Below are 20932 nucleotides of genomic sequence, written 5' to 3' on the forward strand. Positions count from 1 at the left end.
CCAAAAAGCAAAAAAAAAAAAAAAAAAAAAAAATTATTTTGGGGATGGCACCAAAACAGTTAAGTACAGACTGTCATTTAATTTAAATGGTCTGTTTTCTCATCAGTAAAATGGTAACAAAGTGTTCTCAGGATTGTTATGAGGATCATATATAATAAAAATAATAAAATAGAAAGTACTTAGTCTATCTAAACATCTAAGATTTTATGACTGAAATTATCAGGAATAAGGAGCTCCCTGATCAAAGGGTTTAACAGCAAGCAGAAATCCCAGCTGGGAATGTCTCCCCATCACTTCAGAGGTATCACGCACCCTGGGCAGCGACGGGCTAAAAGCTTTGCAGTCAGAGCCTCTGTTGCAACCAAGCCGTTCCCAGCATTCAGTGAACCCTGTTTTACTGGCATTTGGCTATACCACCAATTCTTCTTGTTTCAGGCTGTTCTGGAAACCCAAGTTACACGTTTATATTCTTACAAATATTTGAGGAAGGGATGTTTTGCCTTTATCTCTGACAAATGGAGATCTCTTACCTGAGCAACAGCTTTGAATACCGGAGGGAGACTGTCTTGTAAAGTCAATTAAACCTAAAATTCTCATTTTTTTCTCTTTATTTTTGGGGGGCCACATCCAACAGTTCTTGGCGCTTACTCCTAGTTTTGCACAGGGAACCGTAGGAGGTGCCAGAGATTGAACCTGAGTTGATTGCGTGCAAGGCAAGCACCCTACCCACTGTACTATCGCTCTAGCCCAAAGTCCTCTTTAAGAATCCATCAGTTGGGGGGCGAAGAGATGTGCCTTGCATGTTGCTGAGCCCCGGTTCAATCCATGGTACCATATGTTCCCTCAGCCCCCTGGGAGTGATTCCAGAACACACAGCATCACAAGGTATAGCCCCCAAACCAAAAATCATCAGCTCATAGGGCAGAGAGACAGCTCCCTAGAGCACATGCTTTGCATGTTGGAGCAAATCCCCAACATGTCTGGAGTAACCCCAGTCATCATCAGGTACGACCTCCAAACTAATAATAATAGGATAAAAAGAACCCATCAGCTAGAGTTTAGTTACAGGTTATTTTTGGTTACATCCTCCCTGACGGTGGGATCTTGCCCATTACCTTTGTCAAGTTTAGTTTAACTCTCTTTTCCTCTCGTTAACTCATAGGAACAGAGGTCAGCTCTGCCAAGCATAAGAAATCAGTAGAGGGGCTGGAGCGATAGCACAGCGAGTAGGGCGTTTGCCTTGCACGAGGCTGACCCAGGTTCGATTCCCAGCACCCCATATGGTCCCCTGAGCACCGCCAAGGGTAATTCCTGAGTGCAGAGCCAGGAATAACCCCTGTGCATCACTGGGTGTGACCCAAAAAGAAAAATAAAAAAAGAAAGAAATCAATAGAGCAAAGTGATCATACAAGTAAAGCTAATCTACATCCCAGGGCTAGGTAACGCTGTATCTCAGGTTTCTTGCCTCTAATTTTACTCTTCACCAGAATTTGTTTACCAAAGTCTATACTTTAGTTCCTCTTCTCATTTCTTTTCCTCTAACTCTTAAGAAATATGAAAATGTTTCAAATGATAGAAACTGTTTCGAATGATAACATCAGTGAGTAGCAGTTATCTTTTAGGATTGAGGTGTAAAAATATTTGCATATTTAATACTATTTTTTTTTATAGCACTGTCATCCCGTTGTTCATCGATTTGCTCGAATGGGCACCAATAACATCTCCATTGTGAGACTTGTTACTGTTTTTGCCATATCAAATACACCACAGGTAGATTGCCAGGCTCTGCCGTGCAGGCGAGATACTCAGTAGCTTGCCAGGCTTTCTGAGAGGGGCGGAGGAATCGAACCCAGGTCGGCCGCATGCAAGGCAAACACCCTACCCCCTGTGCTATCATAACCAAAACACAAAACTATAAATATCTTTTTAAAAATGTAAAATAGGTGGTGAAATTTAGGGGTCTTTGAACTTCTGACCCCTTCCCTGAGATCAGGGCGAGGGAAAGAGTCGCTCTAAACACTGCCTAGCACTAGGGTTTTCAGCCTTGACTCTCAAATGTTTCATCTTTCCTTGCATCAGAATCCACCCTGGGTTGGCAGGAGGGAGAAGAGACGGTCAGGGAAGCCTTTGCAGAAGGAGGGCAGCCTGCCCGCCCTTGGGGGCAGAATTTCCTCCACTTGACTTTTCTTCTTCCTCCCTTTAGAGAGCTTTTTTCTGCTCTGCAAACACCGTGTCATGAGGTTTTGTAAGGAGAACCCGTAAACTCATAAATAAAGTATAATTTGTAGATGCCCCTTTGCTGCTGTACTACATAAACATACCTTGCTAACTGGGACATAAATAGATATTCTAAGAAAGGGCAGCCTGCAATTCATGGAAATGAGGGAACTGAAGGGCCTCAAGTTCAGGGAGGGAGGGGGGTGTTGTTTTGTTTTGGTTTTTTAATACGGTCTAAGATCCACTTGGTAGTTCCCAGTTGTTCAGTTGCTGCCCTCCAGGTTTCCAAAAAACAAATTATTCTGGGCTGGGGAGATGCTCTGAGGGCTGGGGCACCTGCTTGTATCCGTTTTAACCCCCTGACCTCATGGTTTCCCAAGCACTGCCAGGTGTGGCCTCCAAACAAAGCAAAGCAAATTATTTAAACACACTCTAGGAGGAGCTCGGGTCAAAGGGACGGGAAGATTTGTACAAGAAAGGAGACTATCGTCTGTTGTACTAGAGAGAATTTGCTCCTGGCACTCAAACCTGTGTTACCATCTAAGGCTGAACAGACATGATCATCTTAGGGCATATTGGAGTGAGGAATACTTGAGCAAACTGCAGAATCTGTTAGAGCACAGCAAAGGTTTATTTCTCAGTTCTATTCTAGTTCTGGGCCGGAGCGATAGCACAGCGGTTGGTCATTCGCCTTTCTTTTTTTTTTTTTTTTTTTTTTGGGTCACACTGGCGATGCACAGGGATTACTCCTGGCTCTGCACTCAGGAATCACCCCTGGCGGTGCTCAGAGGACCATATGGGATGCTGGGATTCGAACCCGGGTCGGCCGCGTGCAAGGCAAACGCCCTACCCGCTGTGCTATCACTCCAGCCCCCGGGCATTCGCCTTTCACGCGGCCGACCCGTGTTCGATTCCTCCACCCCCCTCGGAGAGCCCAGCAAGCTACCGAGAGTATCGAGCCCGCACAGCAGAGCCTGGCAAGCTACCCGTGCGTACTGGATATGCCAAAAACAGTAACAATAAGTCTCTCATTGAGAGACGTTACTGGTGCCCGCTTGAACAAATCGATGAGCAACAGGATGACAGTGACAGTGACAGTTCTAGTCCTGGGCAGATCAGTGATGAGGAGGTGCCAACCAAGTAGTGGTTCTGCAAACACCGAGGGGCTCAGCATTCGCCACTGAGCTCTCCGCATCCTCTAAACTAGAGAAACATCAGAAAGTGTAGAGGAAACTTTAGGAACATGGGGTAGGGGGGAACTGTACCAGTAAGGAGAGGAAATTGTTAAATTGATTTGTTGCCAGATGTTAAAATGTTAAATTGATTTGTTGCCAGAGGCTGTTGAGACAGTAGGGTAGCTTGTTCCTGCAAGATTTGCCCCCTCAGTGGATTGGCCTTTGTGGGTTTGAGATTCCACTCCTGTTGATCAGTACAACCTACCACCAACCTAGAGGCCACTACAGCAACGAGAGTTTCTAGCAGGGTTAATGAAACTGTCTCCGGACTGAGGAGAGGAGAGTGGGGGTGAGGTGTAGCTCAAGGAATAGAGCACATTCCTAGCACATGCAGGGCCCAGAGTTTGATCCCCGGGGCTACCAATAGCTGTGGGCCAGGGTTCCCCCAGCACCACCAAATGTGACCTTTATAAGAAAAATAAAATGGAAAACTAAAATTCTTTGTGTTTCTTTTTCAGGGTTTGAGTAAAAAAGTTGGTGTGTCATCTTCCATTCTCCAAGGTCTCTGGATCTCCTATAGCACAGAAGGTCTTTCCATGGCGTTAGCGTCTTTACGAAATCTTTACACTCCAAACATAAAGGTGCATATAAATTATGGATAGATTCAAGAGCTAGCAGTGAATAAAACACAATTATAAGGATATTTAAGGGGGCTGGAGAGATCACACAGCAAGTACGATGTTTGTCTGCCTATACGTGGCTGACCCAGGTTTGATCCCGACATCCCATATGGTCCTCAAGCCCACCAGGAATGATTCCTAATCTCAGAAACAGGAGTAACCTGTGAGCACTATCGAGTGTGGCCCCAAAAAAGCGTATTTAAGTGACTGATTATAATCTTTGACTTATCTTGCAATTACTGATCTTTCATTGATAAGTTAGCAGATTCTTAGAAATCTTATTCAGTGGGCTGAAGATCAGTCTTACTGATGTTTTGTAGACTTTTATAAACTGATTCAGGATCAGGTCCTGCTAGTGCCAGGTTGTAAATCAATGTCAGCTTGCCCGTGTGTTGGTAGGAACTTTTCTGACCACGGTTCACGCGGTCGGGACACCATCCACACTGCACCCAGGGACACCTGTGCTCAGGTTCCTTCAAAGCTCTTGTTAAGGAGACGCTTCACATCCCTGTTTGTAGAGAACTATCAAAAATAAATTAATGAAGATGATCAATTAGGCAGCTATTAATGCTGCTCGGCCCTATTGTGGGATCCAAGATGATGTAATAATAGGAGACTATGAGAAGTTGTTGGGTATTTGTAAAATTGTGGTTTTATCATTTCTAGGTCAGCCGACTGCTGATTTTGGGAGGTGCCAACATTAATTACAGGACCGAGGTTTTAAATAATGCTCCGATTCTCTGTGTCCAGTCGCATCTTGGTTACACAGAAATGGTGGCCCTGCTGTTGGAGTTTGGGGCCAACGTGGATGCGTCTTCAGAGAGCGGCCTGACCCCTCTGGGCTACGCCGCAGCTGCAGGCTTCCTGAGCATCGTGGTGCTGCTGTGCAAGAAACGGGCCAAGGTACCCTCCCCACCACACCCCTCTTCCCTCGCATCTCCTGTGCCCCGCAGACCTGCCTGCCAGGCAAGGTCATGACATGGCCGGGGAGGGGGGCGGTGCAGAGCAGAGCATTGGACTTGCCCACTCCGCACTGCCCAGTCCATGCTGTGTCCATCCAGCAATTCTGAAACCTCTGAGGCCACAGAGAAACCACCTGCATCAGCATCTGCAAACAGCCCCTACATGACAACCGGGAAACTGTCTGAGTGAGGCGGGAAAGTAGAGCAGCAGGGAGACTGAGCGGGCAGCCCGAGTGGAAGGCGGTCTGCAGGCTCCGCCACACAGCAGAGAAGACAGAGAGTCCAACCGCTCCCTGTCCTATCAGCTTAGTCTGGGCCCATCCCCGCTGTTCGCCCTAAGACACACCTGAGGCACTCCGTGCATTTCAGTTCTGGGAGAATGTGTAAGCTTTATAGGACCTCAAAAGCTACTGATATTAAAAGGAATATTCATGAAAATGAAATGCTATCCCAAAAAGGTAGGGCTCTGGGACTGGAGCAATAGCACAGCGGGTAGGGTGTTTGCCTTGCACACGGCCGACTCGGGTTTGATTCCCAGCATCCCATATGGTCCCCTGAGCACCGCCCAGGGGTAATTCCTGAGTGCAGAGCCAGGAGTAACCCCTGTGCATCGCCAGGTGTGACCCAAAAAGCAAAAAAAAAAAAAGGTAGGGCTCTGGGGTAAAGTGTGTCTTGTGGTATTTTGTTTCAGTCCTTATTTTTTTTTTTGAGAGAGAGAGAGAGGAGAGTGAGAGAGAGACAGAGAGAGAGAAACAACCACGAACTAAGGCAGGCCAGGGAGCTGGGTTCAAAGACTGGAGTGCAAGCTTTGCATGCAGTGGCCCTGAGTGTGATCCCTAGCAGCACATGGCCCCCTGAACACCAGTTAGTGTAACCCAAAAAAATAATAAACCAAAAATGAAAATGACCTTGAGGACTTGGCTGACTGTGTGGCAAAACACAGTGATAGGTAGGATCTATTTTTGGGGTGGTCAACATTCACAGCGGGAAGAAAATGCGCTCCAAGGTACTCTCGTGATATCTCGGGGCCTTCGCTGTTTGCTCTGGCTCAGTGATGGTCTGCCTCCCGTGCCCTTCAGTGAATGCACTTCAGAAGCAGTGATTAGACTTGCCACTGTTGCTGTCACTGCCTGTTCTCTCTCTGGGTCTTCCTAGCTACTCAGATCTTGCACTGCTCAGCTCTCGTCATGGCGTCCCTCTCTCATCCTCTCCCCCAAGCAGATGTGTCAGTCACTTGTGCTCTTCTCAAGACCCCGTCATGCCTCTTTGCCACCTTCCATTATACTATAGTCAAGTTCCCATCAACATCCACCGTTTCCTACACTCACCTTTACCCCTGCTCAGAGGAAGCAGTTTCCAGAGCAATGCCTTCCACCTGTCTTTTGATTCCAAGTGTGTTGCTTATTCTTTTGTATTTCTGAGATGGACATTTTTTTCTAAATTCGTGTTACCTTTGGTCTCAGCCTCTTCAAACCCTTGAAGTACCTTCTTTAACCACTAGAAGAAACTTCCGTCTCTTCAGCATCCCAGCTCTTCCCTGTGTGCCCACCCAGCCTTCCAGAAAGTCATCTCAGCTCTCTTCCCCCTCCTCAGTGCCTTCAGTCCGACTCTCCTAAGAGAGTCATCACAACCAGACACTTCGGAATCAAGCACAGCTGAGTCAGATTCTGGCTTCAGTTCCTACGAGACCATAAACAGACCATTCTGTTCCCTCAGCCTCACCTTTTTAATGTACAAAGGACTAATAAGCTCAGTATGAGAAAAGTGATAAAGCCGTCTCAAAAAATGAGATGATGTCTTTGAATCTCACCGAGTGCCTAAAACTAATACCCTTTGAGAGAAGGGGAGAAGGAACTCAAAGAACTAAGCATGTGCTTTCATCAGGAGACCTGGGCTTGATCTCCGGCAGCACATGTTCCCCGCCCACCCTCCCAGCACTGCCAGGAACAACCCCTGGTTACAGAGCCAGGAGGAGTCCCCAAACGGCTTGGGATGTGAGCACCCCTTATTCTCTTTTTTATTTTGGTCACATCCAGCAGTGCTCAGGCTTACTCCTGGCCCTGTGCTTAGGGGTCACTCCTGGAGGGACTTGGGGAACTGTATGAGGTGGTGGCAGTTGAACACAGGTTGGCCACATGCAAGGAAAGCACCTCTATCTGATGCACTATCTCTCCAGCCCACCATTTTCTTCTTTAAAAATCATTTAAAGGGTACTCAAGCATCGTATGACTGAAACACAAGCAAGAAAATATGTAAATCTGTAACTGTACCCTCACGGTGATTCACTAATAAAAAAAAAATAAATTTTTTTAAGTAAATCTGTCACTGTCACTGTCATCTCATTGCTCTGGTGTTTGAGCGGGCACCAGTAACATCTCTCATTGAGAGACTTATTGTTACTGTTTTTGGCATATCCAATATCCAATACTGATTAAATAAATAAAATAATTTTTTTTAAATCATTTAAAAGGACTACCTTCCACAGTAAGTTGGAAGTACACAGGAGTCTGCAAAGCAGAATGTAAGGAAGAAGACAAGTATTCAGTGATTTCACCAATCTGTTCAGAATGAAGTTATAAAATTGATTAATAGACAAAACTAAATGCAAAGACAAACCAATCAACATTGTTGATTAAACTAAGGTGAGCTGAGAAGCTGAGTTGTGCTTGGGAGGTGTAGGATTTGTTTTTAAGAAAATGTAAAAAAAAAAAAAAAAATAGGGGCCAGGAGTGATAGCACAGCGGGTAGGGCATTTGCCTTGCACTCGGCCGACCCGGGTTCAATTCCCAGCATCCCATATGGTCCCCTGAGCACCGCCAGGAGTAATTCCTGAGTGCATGAGCCAGGAGTGACCTCTGTGCATCGCCGGGTGTGACCCAAAAAGAAAAAAAAATAGCAGACCCAGGCTGAATCCCTAACACCCCATATGGGTCACCCTGGAGCTCCACCAGGAGTGACCCCTGAGTGAAGAGGCAGGAGTAAGCCTTGACCATTACCCATTATGGCCCCAAAACCAAACACACACACACACACACACACACACACACACTCTACTTTGAAAAAAAAAAAAACATAACCCTTTTTGGTGTTCCGCCAGTTTAAGAACTGCTCTCTCAAAAGCCATTGGCAACTGCCAGCCTGCAAATACAGTAGCTTTCTCATTTCGCCTCTCTTCAAACCTCCCCATATGGTGGCATCGACTACAGCTTCCCCAAACTTGCCCTGCTGCCCTCATGTTCCTCTCCCCTGCTCATGCTGCATCACTCTCCTTGCTAGGCTTTCCTGCTCTGGTCTCTAGCCTCTCACTCTCAGCATAGCTTTGGTATCAAAATACTGATGCACAGAGCCAGACTGATTGTCAGTGTGTTGGGCAGTTGCCTTGCATGCAGCTTACCTGGGTTTGATATTCAGCACCCGACATGGTCCCTGAGCACAGCCAGAAGTCATCCTTAAGTACAGAGCTAGAAGTAAGCCCTGAACATCACCAAGTGTGACCTGAAAAAACAAAATAAAACAAATACTAATGAATTCTACCAGACAGTTATTTTCAAGAATGTTTTTCATTTTTAGTTTGATGTTTTTAATACTCTAGCTTGCCTTGTACTCATGTAATATCTTTTAGGGGGGTGCCTTGAGACTAAGTGGATATTTGTTTCTTGTACTTTGGCCTACTGATTTTAGGATCTATCAATGATTTGCCCTACAATAATTATTTCTTGGTATTTGTCTAACAGTGATTTTCCCCCTCATTCCTCCAGTAACTGTTAATTGGTTCCCCTATAAAGACCACTGGGTATAACCCAAAAACATAAATATATGTCTTATGATTTAGTGTCAAGTCGCTCAGCTTTGTACTTTAAACTTTTTCTTCATGTACTCTAACAAAAGTTAGAATTAATCATTTATCTCAGCCAGTTGACATAGACCTTTCCTGAATGTCTTTGGGCTTCTCCAACAAAACGCCATAAACTAACAAAGTGACTTATAAACTGGTTAATTCGCACGTTCCCGGAAGCTGTGTCCAGAGGAGTTGCTAACATATGCAGCGTCTGCACACAGCGCCCTGGCCCTGGACAGCTCATCTCACTGTTGCCCGCATGGTGGACCAGGACAGCCAGTGTGCTGAGGCCTCCTTCTCAGGGGCAGTCCCACCAGTGATAACCAGGGGCTGTTCCCGGCATGGTGCTGGTAGGGCCATGCAGTACCAGGAATCAAGCCAAGGGCTCCCCCCCTGCAGATCATGCGCCCCAGCCTCTCCCCGACCTTGGTGTTTGCTTATCATGACACAGATCACATTCATGAAGGTGAGATTTCTTCCACACGCCCTGCCTCCTGATACCTTCCCGGTGGGAGGGGGCGTTTAGAATTCCATCACATGCCCTTGGGGACACACACAGACCCTCAGACCATTACTCTTTTTCATTTATCTGTTCCTAATTCTGGCTCGAATGAATTCTTTCCTCTGATACCTCCTGCACTCTGACTTTTCTTGGAGTCTTTCTAGCTCCTTTGTTGGGTGCATCAGTGGCCTCTTTCCTACTTCCTTTGAAGCCTTTGAGCACAGGATCCATACATCGTGATTTTGTTCGCCCTTTTACCCCAGGTGGTGAAGAAGGTCGGGATATAGCTCGGTGGTGCCCTAGATTCCATGCCGAGCTTGTACAAGTAAAAATACAAAGTCACGTTTTAAGAGGCAAGTGCTTCCTTTGCGTGTTACCAACCCCATCCCCAGCACCACCTGTAGGGTCCCCAAGCTCGGCCAGCTGTGGCCCAAACCACTACACAAATCATAGAACTTCAATAGCGCAGGTTGGTGCTTTGCACCTAGTCATCATTGAGTAAGCATCTCTCCTATGTATGGCTGAGTGGAGCTGAAACAGAGAAAGGAGTTATTTCTTTTTCCTTTGTTCTGGGGCCACACCCAGCATACCCACCTCACTGCTCAGAGGTCATTCCTGTTGGTGATTGAGGGGACCATATGTTGTTCCAGGGACTGAACCAGAACTGGCCATATGGAAGGCAAGCATCTTAACCCCTGTACTCTTTGGCCCACAATTTTAGGTTTTAAGTAACTCTGCTTCTGGACAGATGACCTGCCACCTTCCAAAAAAGGCTCCATATCTGTTGTCTCTGTTGACACGCAGAGCTGGAGGCCCTCGGGGGGATTGACCTGGTGAAGCGCTTCATGCCATCTAAAGCATCGCTGCATTAGAACCCGATCTAGCACTAAGCTCCAAATACCTCTGGCCCTTTAGGCCAGGTCTGTGAGATTCCGCACTCCCGTTTGAAAAGGGATGGCATAGTGGTCAGCTGTGCGACTCTGGTGAGGAGGTGTTGTGTTTCTCTGGAAGATTGAAAAAAATAATAAAAGGCTTCAAAGTGTTTTTCTTCCTTTTCATGATTTCACAAGTTTCTTTTGTTTTGTGCCAGCAGAGCTATAAATCTTTCGAGTTTTTGGTTTGGAAAGAACAATTTGAGAACAAAGTATAATAAAACTCAAGTTTGGGTTTGGGTTCCAAACAAAATTTAACCTTGGGATAGGAGGTTCTCACAGGGACATCTCCCAGAGTTATGGTTCAGTGATGGTCTAGCCTGGGTAGGAGAATATTCTGGACAGTTGGTTTCTCAGTCTGGCCCAGGGACTGGGAAAGGATGACTCTTAGTCCAGATGTGCTCTGTGAATGGAAGCAGCTGGATTGGGATTATAGCCTCCAGGTTCTGTCCTCATGGATTGCTCTGTTCCCTCCCCATAGGTGGATCACTTGGATAAGAACGGGCAGTGCGCGCTGGTCCACGCGGCGCTCCGAGGTCATCTGGAGGTCGTTAAGTTTCTAATTCAGTGTGACTGGACCATGGCTGGCCAGCAGCAAGGTGTGTTCAAGAAGAGCCAGGCCATTCAGCAGGCCCTCATCGCTGCAGCCAGCATGGGCTACACTGAGGTAAGAGTGGGCAGGGGATGGTTTTTGGGTGTTTTCAAGATGTAAATCGAAGAGCAATAGAAACCAGGAGAAGAGGATGGCATTGTTCTAAATTGCCAGCCTGCTTATTGTGAATTAGCCCTTAAGTCACTGTAGGGAGGACTGGGAGATTGAGCTCCATAATATTCTCCGAGCATACAATGAGGTATCTAGAGTGAGGGGAACAGGACATAAGAGTTGAAAGGGACATGGATGGCTATCTCATCCAGTCCTGCCATCTTTCCACTGCTACTTAACAGTGACACGGAGACTCAGAGGGATCATTGATTGACTCGTGTCATGTGGATAGGCAATATGAAATAGGAAGGCACAACATTTAGGATCTCAGACGATCAGGATTGAGTCCCAACTTTGCTACTCATATGCTCTGAACTGGGGACAGTTTATCTAATCTTAGATCCTTATTTACCCATCAATAAAGTTAGGCTACTAAATTCTGTTTAACAGGCCGGAGAGATAGTACAAGGGTAAAATGTGCTTGCCTTGCATTCAGCCAACCACATATGGTCCCCTGAGCATTGCAATCTGTGAGCATAGAACCAGGAATAAATCCAGAGCAGCGTGACCCAGACACACACACACACACACACACACACACACACACACACACACACACAACAAAACATACTAATACAGTGACAAGCTCTATGGAATTAGTAGTATACTAGTAAATGTTCAATTGCTCTAGGAGGAGAGTAATAGGTAGAGCAGGAGTGTAAATGTGTGTGTGTCTGTTTGTTTCTGTAATTCTGTAATTCTCTAACACTACAAAGCTTGCACCCAGGGGTGTGGTACTGATTGGACCCTGTGGTTCTGGGCACCACCCTGTCCAGCCCAGCAGTGCTCAGAGACCTTCCGGCTACAGCGGGCAATATTGGGAGGGGGCAGGGAGTAGAGAGCATGTAGTGCTGGGATCAAGCAAAGGTCCAGTATTATCTTCCTCTATTATCTCCCTGTCCCTGATCTTTTTGTATCCAAGAGATTTTTTGCCACTTGGCAGAATGCAAGATCGTCCAAGCCTCCCAGACTGGTATCAGTAGATAGTTTTCCTCCCAGAGTTTCAGCTGACACAACTTCTTCTTTCAGATTGTCTCCTACCTACTTGATCTTCCAGAAAAAGATGAAGAGGAAGTGGAGCGAGCACAGATCAACAGCTTTGACAGTCTCTGGGGAGAGACAGGTACTGCCTATCATTGCTCTGCTCTCATTAGCATGTTGTATTTGTGTGGAGGCACCCTCGTTACCTCACATGCTGACCTTTTTACAGATATATTGGTAGCCTCTTAGTGCTTTTGTGTTAGAGACCAAATCAGCCCAACTTAAAAGGCAAACCATTTCCTTCTCTCATTCCTCTTTCCCTTTTGATTCTCCATACCATTAACACTGGAGTCTAATGGTATGGCAAATAAAACTTTCTCCCACTCCTTCATCATCATCATCCTGGTGATTCTCAAGTTTCTCGAGCGGTCTCAGTAATGTCTCCATTCGTCCTAGCCCTGAGATTTTAGAAGTCTCTCTTTACTCGTCCTTCCCAACAGTGCCACATTAGAGGCTCTTTCAGGGTCGGGGGAATGAGACCCATCATTGTTACTGGTTTTGGCATATGAATACGCCATGGGGAGCTTGCCAGGCTCTCCCATGCGGGCAGGAAACTTTTGGTACTTGCCAAGTTCTCCAAGAGGGAGAACGAGACTATAAGATGTCGCTTCTGGGAGCTTGGTTTTATAGTCTCTGGATCTTGGCCATTGATGGGATTACTTGGTGCCAGGGGAAGTTTCTGGGTATGACCACCTAGCTACTGGGAAATGGGGGGTCTGGGCAGAAGAGGCCCAGTCCCGATCCGAGCGGGCTTGGAGAACTCAGCCCCTTACCAAATATTTTTAAAAGACCAAAATTTTCCTTGCAGTGTGCCAAACCAGAGCCAAAATATAACTGAGTTCTTTATCTTTTTTAATATGATTCTTGCTATAGTTAGGAATAAGTATTTCTCCCATCAAGGCAGCTCTCACCTACAGTGTAAACCAGGAGATTAAATTTGTACCCACACCTCTGACTTAACCAAGTGTTCTCATGGTAGAGAGGTCTCTAACATGGTTACAGTGAAACGTTATGAACAGACATGTTATCAGGGTGCAGGATTGAGGTACCACTCTCTAAGGCTCTGCCCCCTGCAGTCCCTCTTGGTTTACTGCAAAGAAGCTTCTCAGCTGCTTGCTACAGGAACAGAAGCCTCTTCCTTGTGGCCTTTGCATGAAATCATTGTTGACATTCCCCCAAGTGTAAGCTGGAACATTCTGGAGAAACATAAGTGATCTCTTGTGTGTTTTTATGAAACCAGGGTAATGAAAACCATAGAGTCATCACAGATACGGTGTCATATTTGCCAGGAGAGTAGGCCAATATTAAGACGGCCAATTCAGGGAGACTGTTTTATTAGACAAGAACAGTATGTGTTTTGGTTAGGGTCGAAATATTATTAACAATAAGAGAACAGACTTGTATTCACTTAAAACTTATAAGGAATTGGATTGTGATGCTTCTACCTATCACTAAATCTTATGTTGGTTTCATGGCTCCTTTATAATGGGCCAAAGCTCAGGAATTTGCTTCTCAAACAATTCCTCCCTCTGTAAGAGCCAGAGGGAACAGATGCCAGGCAGCTGCAGCTTAAGAGCCCAGGAAAGATTAGAGGAAAGTATGCAGCTGGGAACAGCTGCTGTCTCCGGGCCCCTGCCCCAAGGGAAGCCAGCAGACAGACAGGGAAGGGACCAGCCAGAAGGCCATCACTCCTGTGCACAGGTGACCTGGAGCTGAGAAGGGACCCCATGGATTACCCCTCCGGTCTGCAGTTCAGCCTTCTTGGAGAGAGCTGCCACACCTCTCAGCAGACCCCTCTTGTCGGCCAACACCACAGGGTAGCAGGAAAGGAGGTGGCCCAGCAGTGGTTACGGACAGAAATGATAAGCCTAACAGTTATCACAGTGAATGCCAAACACATTCTAGTGCCCCGTTGGAAGGACATCCTTTGAACTCTTGTAGAAAAATGTGGGTAGAAGCTCATGTTGGTTGATAATGAGTTTCTTATTAGTCTAAAGTTGTAGCCTCAGCACTTTCAAAATAGTTTATGCTTAAAAGTGTGCAGTAAGTTTTGTTACATTAGTTCCAAAGCTTGAGGTTATAAACTATCAAAATTTTATGTCAAAATTAACTCTTCCTCGACTTGATGGCACATTTCTTCCTCTGTGGCTCTTCCCTCCAACCTTCATGGATGTCTCTCTCATGCATTGTTAGAGGAATGCTTTTATCTAACATTACTCAACCCTGTTGTTCCTTGGAGCAGAGACAGTGTTTGACAAGTTGCTCAGTCACTGTATAATCAGTGATATTTTAGGGGGTTAGGTTTGTTTGGGGGACCACACCCAACTGTCCTCAGGGCTTATTTCAGACTCTGTGCTCAGGGATTACTCCTTGAATTGCTTGGGGGACCAAGTGTGATATCAGGAACCAAACCAGACTTTTCCAGATGCAAAGCAAACACCTCACCCCCTGTACTAGCTCTGCAGTATTAATCTATGTATAGTATTCTAGAGAGTAATAATCAGCCTGTCTCCCTAGGCACCACCCTCCCACGGGTCCTCCGTGACATATCTGTACAGTACTCTATCAAAGTTGAAAATGGAAAAAAAAAAATCCTTCATTGCGTTCTCTCCAACATCAGCATCCTATCTAGGCCAACCTTGGCTCTCTGCCCAACTCTGAGCCATGTCCTGTCTGCGTCTTCAGACTCCCTAGATATTACCAGGGGACCTTTTGTGTCAGATAATCTCATCAGAAGCTGACAAGGTCAGGAATAGATTCTGTTCCTACTCTTAGGCAGGGCTTGGGATCCAAGCAGTGGGGTTTGTTGTTTCGCAGAACTGACTTCACCTTAATCTTTTTTCTTTCAAAAAGTTCTACCAGTTTTTTATAGGACATATAAAATCCAGCCAAAGAAATTTTGCTCTTTTGGATTTTGAGACACACAGATCTCATTTTATGTAGTGGTGGCATTCTGAGATGAAATTGGCTGGCTGTGTTAATGACCATGTTCCGCTATCAACTAGAGATTGTGGCCAAATTACATCATAACCTAAGCAACAGAGAAATTCAACAAAGAAAAGGCCAAATGGAATATTCCCTCACATATAAATGTGTTTTCCACTGGGCTGAAATAGGCCAGCCTGAACAGTGTAACTCAGTTTAGAGTGGAAAATGTACATTTAGCCTTCAGAATAGGTACTAACTGAATTCTCAACTATTCTCTGTGAACCCTTGGTCATTGGTGGAAAGCTTAATTCTGAATACTATCTATTTTCTCAAGGATACTAAAAATTCTTTAATGAGAAGGAATTTGATTTGCCCCACCCACACACAGTACATTAAACGGTAGTTTAGTTTTGTTCCAACTGGGTCACCTAGTGGCTGCTTTAAATTGGATTATAACATGGGAATTAGAAAGTTCCAGATCTTTTGTATTATGTACCAACAAGATGTCCGTCCCCCTCCTTTGGCTTTTTGGACCACACCTGGCAGTACTCAAGACTTACTCCTGGCTCTGCACTCGGGGATCTCTCCTGCCGGGCTCGAGGGACCATATGGGATGCTGGAGATAGAACTGGGATCTGCCGCATGCAAGGCAAGCACCCTACCCGCTGTCCTATCACTCCAGACACTCAACAAGATGGTTCTTGGTGTTTCCTGATATTTAACATCCAAGTTCCTTTTCCTTACCCCCTATCCTTCTTTCCACCAATTTACTGAAATATAATTGACATATAACGTTGTCTGAGTTTAAGGTACACAGTGTGATTGATTTCCAGTCAGGTTCCTGAACTACTCTATGAGCTGACTCATAAGTAAAATTAAAGTTGTGTTTAAAAGAGAAAATAGAAATAAAGTTCTAGGGGATAGAAAGATTGTAAAGCATGCAGGACATTTACCTTGCATTTGGTTGACCCAGATTCAATCCCTGGTACCACATATGGTTCCCCAAGCACTGCTATAAGTGATTCCTGGACCACAGAGTCAGGAGTAAGCCCTGAGCCCTACTCAGTCTGGCACTAATAATAATAATAACAATAGGGGCTGGAGCGATAGCACGGCGGGTAGGGCGTTTTCCTTGCACGCGGGCAACCCGGGTTCGATTCCCAGCATCCCATATGGTCCCCTGAGCACCGCCAGGAGTAATTCCTGAGTGCAGAGCCCCAGGAGTAACCCCTGTGCATCGCTGGGTGTGACCCAAAAGGCAAAAAAAAAAAAAAGTAACAATAATAATAATATTAATTTGTTTAAAAACAAGTATGAATTTGGAAAATAGGCAAGATCATTTTGACTTAAGGAATAAGAGACAAAGCTTCTTTGTCTAGTAAATCAGCACTACACTTATCTGAAGCTTGGAAATGACATTTTCTCAGCTGGGTACAGACCTCTGCCCTGTGAGAATCGAAGAGAAATTCCATTGTGAATGTTTCTAAAATAAAAATGAAGATCTACTTAAGGCAAGCCATAGATGCATCTGGTTTAAACATATAGGATTTCTAAAATTATTGCACTTCCTGCATAAGAATAAGCCCTTGTTATTCTTAAGGAAAGAAAAGATAATGTGAAGGTTTATCTAAATGGAAATTATAGCTCAGCCCTTTAGTTTTGCTTATGAGTCAGTTGTTGGAAAATTTGGCCAAACTCAGGATAAAATGTCATAATTTGCACTTAAATGGAAAATTCTGCAAGTGACCATTTGATTTGCATTTCACTTGCTTGCTTCCCTGATTAATCTGCGACATTTGCAGACGGAAATATTTTCTCCATTTGCCAAAAACTGTCTTTTTCTGATTTGTCATGAGCAAGTGGCCATAATAAAGAAAGAACCTGCTGGAGCCACATTGGTTTTCCACATCAGTCTGAGGGGAAAGCTCACTATCCATTTTCCTCAAGAGCCAACATCTGCCTTCTCACGGGAATAGCGTCCTATACCCATCCACTCTTCAGAGCTCTGATGAAAGGCTGAGAGACAGTACAAGACTGGGGCACTTCTCTTGCTTCCCTTCCTATATTGCCAGCCGCAGTTCGATTCCCCAGTACCACGTATACCCAAAGCACTGCCAGGAGTGACCCCTGAGTCCAGCACCAGGAGCCCTGAGCACTACTGGGTGTGGTCCAAAAAACAAAATAAATAATAAATGAAATAAAACAATGGTGGATATATCACTGTCCCTGTCATCCCGTTGCTCATCGATTTGTTCGAGCGGGCACCAGTAACGTCTCTCATTGAGAGACTTATTGTTACTGTTTTTGGCATATCAAATACCCACGGGTAGCTTGCCAGGCTCTGCTGTGCGGGTGGGATACTCCCAATAGCTTGCCGGGCTCTCTGAGAGGGATGAAGGAATCGAAACTGGGTCGGCCCTGTCCTTTTGCTGCTATTGAAGTAGTATTCGAAGGTAGACATAGGCACTCGTAAAAGTTCCACCATATCAAATATCAAACCGTGGATAATAGCATAAAAAAGAATACTTAAGCTTCTTTCTACTGTGTATTTCCTTGTATTCTCTAAACTGTTTTCATGATTTTACATTTTGTGGGGGGAAAATCTTTATTTAAACTTTTCTCCATTTTGCAGACTACTACCTTAAACAGTTCTGACCCTCATATAAAAATGATTGCAAAGGCACTAGAAATTTCTGTCTCAACTAATGAAAAAAATACAAATGAAACTGGCCCCAGGCCCTTTGGCTGCAATTTCTGACTTTCATTCTTTGGATTTAAGGGCCCAGGAGTAGAGGTCAGCCAGAGGTGGTTCTAGCTAATTCTGAGAGAGACCCAACTCTGCAGAGGCCCTTCTCTCCATGTGCCACATACACATAGACTGTAGCCAGGGAGAGGTACCCAAAAAACAGATCAAAACAGGACACAGTCTGTGTGAGAAAATGAAAGCAAGTGAGTTTGATTACAGGTAAGTCGCTTGAGAAATTTGCCATAATTGTCTCCATATATTGTGGGCCAATTTTGTTTGGTTGTTGTTAGTTTGGGGCCATACCCGGTGGTTCTCAGGCTTACTCCTGGCTCTGCACTCAGGAATTACTCTTGGTGGTGTTTGCGAGACCATATGGGATGCCAGGGATCCAACTGGGTCAGCCGCGTGCAAGGCCAATGCCGTACTCCTGTACTATCACTCTGGCCCTCTTGGTGGCCTATTTAAATCTTTTTTTTATGTCCTTCCTGGAAACTATCACAGCAGTCACTGTTCTTGAAAGAAAAGTAGCAGGGACTGGCAAACTTACCATGGAGGGCAAGCGAGGGGCAGAACACCTGTCCTCAGACTGTGTTCACTTCCCTTAGCCCTGACAGCTGCGGCAGGAAGGGGCAAATTGGACGTGTGTCGCCTGCTCTTGGAACAAGGGGCTGCAGTAGCCCAGCCAAACCGCCGCGGGGCAGTGCCCCTCTTCAGCACTGTTCGCCAGGGCCACTGGCAGGTAAGAAGGGTGACCCCTTCTAGTCCCTCAGGCGAGAGTGAGTTTTAGCTGGGAGCTTTTAATACAAAGAGCAGACAAATCTCAAGGCTTTGGGACCCAGCCGTCATCAGTTTTGAGGGTTAACTGAGAATGTGGACATTGAAGTATAGAATCATCGTTGTGATGTGGGTCTTTCCAGTGTCCGTAGATGTTCTGAAGGGCCGTAGCTCAGGAGTTGGCTGCTGCTCTCTGAGTCGCAGGCATCTCAGACTTCCCAGGGGGGTGTCAGGGTGTGCGTTTCCATCAGGGGATCCTTCCACCTGATTGGGCTCTAGGTACATGCTCCTGCATACACCGAGTATGGGAAAGGAGCGGCCCTGGAAGCTGGAGGTGGCGATGGCATTACCACAGGCATTTGCTCACTCTGCTCAGTCCAGGCTTCCGCATGTGCCGCAAAGGCAGACTTGCAACACCCAGTCAGTAAAATGACTCGTGGTCCATGTCAGAACTCCCGCTATAAGGTTGTGTGTCCACATTTTGCCTTTGGTAAAATACTTTCCTCAGTGGCTGAGTCAGACACTCAGAGTTGAGCGTTCAGATTTCTCATTTGACTGCAAGACGTGGTGAGCCGATCACATGCCCCAGGGCTGAGCAGTGGCTGGAGGGGGCTCTCGCCGTGGGAAGTTAGATGCAGAGACGATGTGCAGACAGCGGAATTCATATAGCATAGGGAACAGCATGCACACAGCCACTCGGCAGCTCTTCCCAGCTGACTGGTCCCTGTTTCTCTGCACCTGCAGATTGTTGATCTGTTGCTTACCCATGGAGCTGACGTCAACATGGCAGACAAGCAGGGCCGGACTCCCCTGATGATGGCTGCTTCAGAAGGCCACCTGGGAACTGTGGACTTTCTGCTTGCACAAGGTCAGTACTCGAATGCCAGAACCAGTTGTTAAGTGCCCGTAATAATGCAAGGAACTCCTGATGGAGACAAAAGGTTAATAATTTATATTCCTGGAGCAGGGGAAATAGTACAGGGGCTAAGGCACTTGCCGTGAATGTGGCCAGCCCTGATTTGACCCTCTTATAGATTCCCAGAGCACTGCCAGGAGGAAGTCCTGAGCACAGCTGGGTGTGGTCAAAAAATTTATGTGTAAATTAATCCTGGAGGTCAGAAAACAAAAGTCTATCTTAATGGAAATCTTCCAACTCTGACAGTTTCTGCTTATGATTTGATAGGTTGTTGGTATACAGATGAACTTAACATGTTCTAAACTCTTCATTCAAATCTGTTTTCTCTAGGCATTGAATTTTTTTGAATGTTTACTTTGTGTTCCTCTTCAGAATGGGGTGAGAAGAGAAAAAGTGTGTGTGTCTGTGTGTCAGTATGTGTGTGTGTATGTTGTCAGGGATTGAACCCTGAGCTTCACACATCTGAGGCCTGTGCTCTATATCTGAGCCACATCCCCAGCGGAAAAAAATATATTTTGATATTAATTTTATCAATTCTTTTATAAGCCTGCACAACTGATTTCTTTTTCTTGTGTCTAAAGGAAGCAAGTGGCGATTAAGGTAATTGATGACAAGGGAACCCTATTTAAGTATCAGGATATTTATCCTGCCATTGTAATAAATTCCTTTCGAGATTTACTAACTAAAACATGGCGAATGGGAAGTACATTCTAGGAATTTGTGGCCACCTCACCATTTCAAAAGAATTGCAGAATCCTTTTCATTTCTGTGGCCTCAGTCACCTTTGGAAAATAGCGGTGAGCAATGGGAGGCCTTTAAATTAAGAAGACTCCAGTGACTGGTGGCTCCCTGGTACCAGGTCGGGGAGTGTGATCATTTGCAGGAGGTAGGAGATAGTGTGAGTGTGACCTGCCATCATGGCTTCATTCCAGTTAGCCTCTGCAGTCAGGAAACTGACCTGAACTTCTGTAGTGCTGTCCACAGCACGCGGAGATCTGTGCCCAGGTGGGAGCAGCGGAGGGCACTTTGTTTTGGCTCTGTCTTCTGAAGATTCGTTCCCACAACCAGAGACTCAGCATCCGAGAGCAGTTTGCACTGCGCAGAGCAGAATCTGCTTCTCTGGCACAAGAGTTCAGGGTCTGTCTCCTAGCTTCAGCTGGGCTGGACTAGGAAAGGAAGGGAGAGACACCTCAAGTCTCAGAATGAGATGGCTCAGACACGTGACTGAGACAGTCGGCATTTACTGGAAAAATGCTCAGACCCCTTTAGCCACTGCCACCTTTCAAGAGCTGCATGGAGTCGGCCACCTGCCAGATACAAGTCCTTCACCACTCAGATGTTATGGTCTTTGCACACTTTTCTTAACTTACACTTGCATCAGCTTTCCATTCTACCAGCACTCCACATTTATTTAGCCAGCATCATTTGCAGAGCACTATACTAGGAGCTGGGTGATTT

General features: G+C 45.7%; 1 protein-coding gene across 9 annotated transcripts in view; it reads left to right on the plus strand.

Annotated features, from left to right (window-relative positions):
- The window catches only part of TANC2 (tetratricopeptide repeat, ankyrin repeat and coiled-coil containing 2), a 379564-nt gene that overhangs the window by 340893 nt on the left and 17739 nt on the right, over positions 1 to 20932 (plus strand). For all 9 annotated transcript variants that reach the window (XM_055131292.1, XM_055131293.1, XM_055131294.1 and 6 more), the window contains 6 exons: positions 3911 to 4033; positions 4739 to 4975; positions 10788 to 10973; positions 12099 to 12192; positions 18390 to 18523; positions 19303 to 19426. In XM_055131292.1, coding sequence (XP_054987267.1) covers positions 3911 to 4033; positions 4739 to 4975; positions 10788 to 10973; positions 12099 to 12192; positions 18390 to 18523; positions 19303 to 19426 — 898 coding nt within the window. The remainder of the gene's footprint in view (positions 1 to 3910; positions 4034 to 4738; positions 4976 to 10787; positions 10974 to 12098; positions 12193 to 18389; positions 18524 to 19302; positions 19427 to 20932) is intronic.

Source organism: Sorex araneus, chromosome 3 (genome assembly GCF_027595985.1).
Source record: "Sorex araneus isolate mSorAra2 chromosome 3, mSorAra2.pri, whole genome shotgun sequence".
Lineage (NCBI taxonomy): Eukaryota > Metazoa > Chordata > Mammalia > Eulipotyphla > Soricidae > Sorex > Sorex araneus.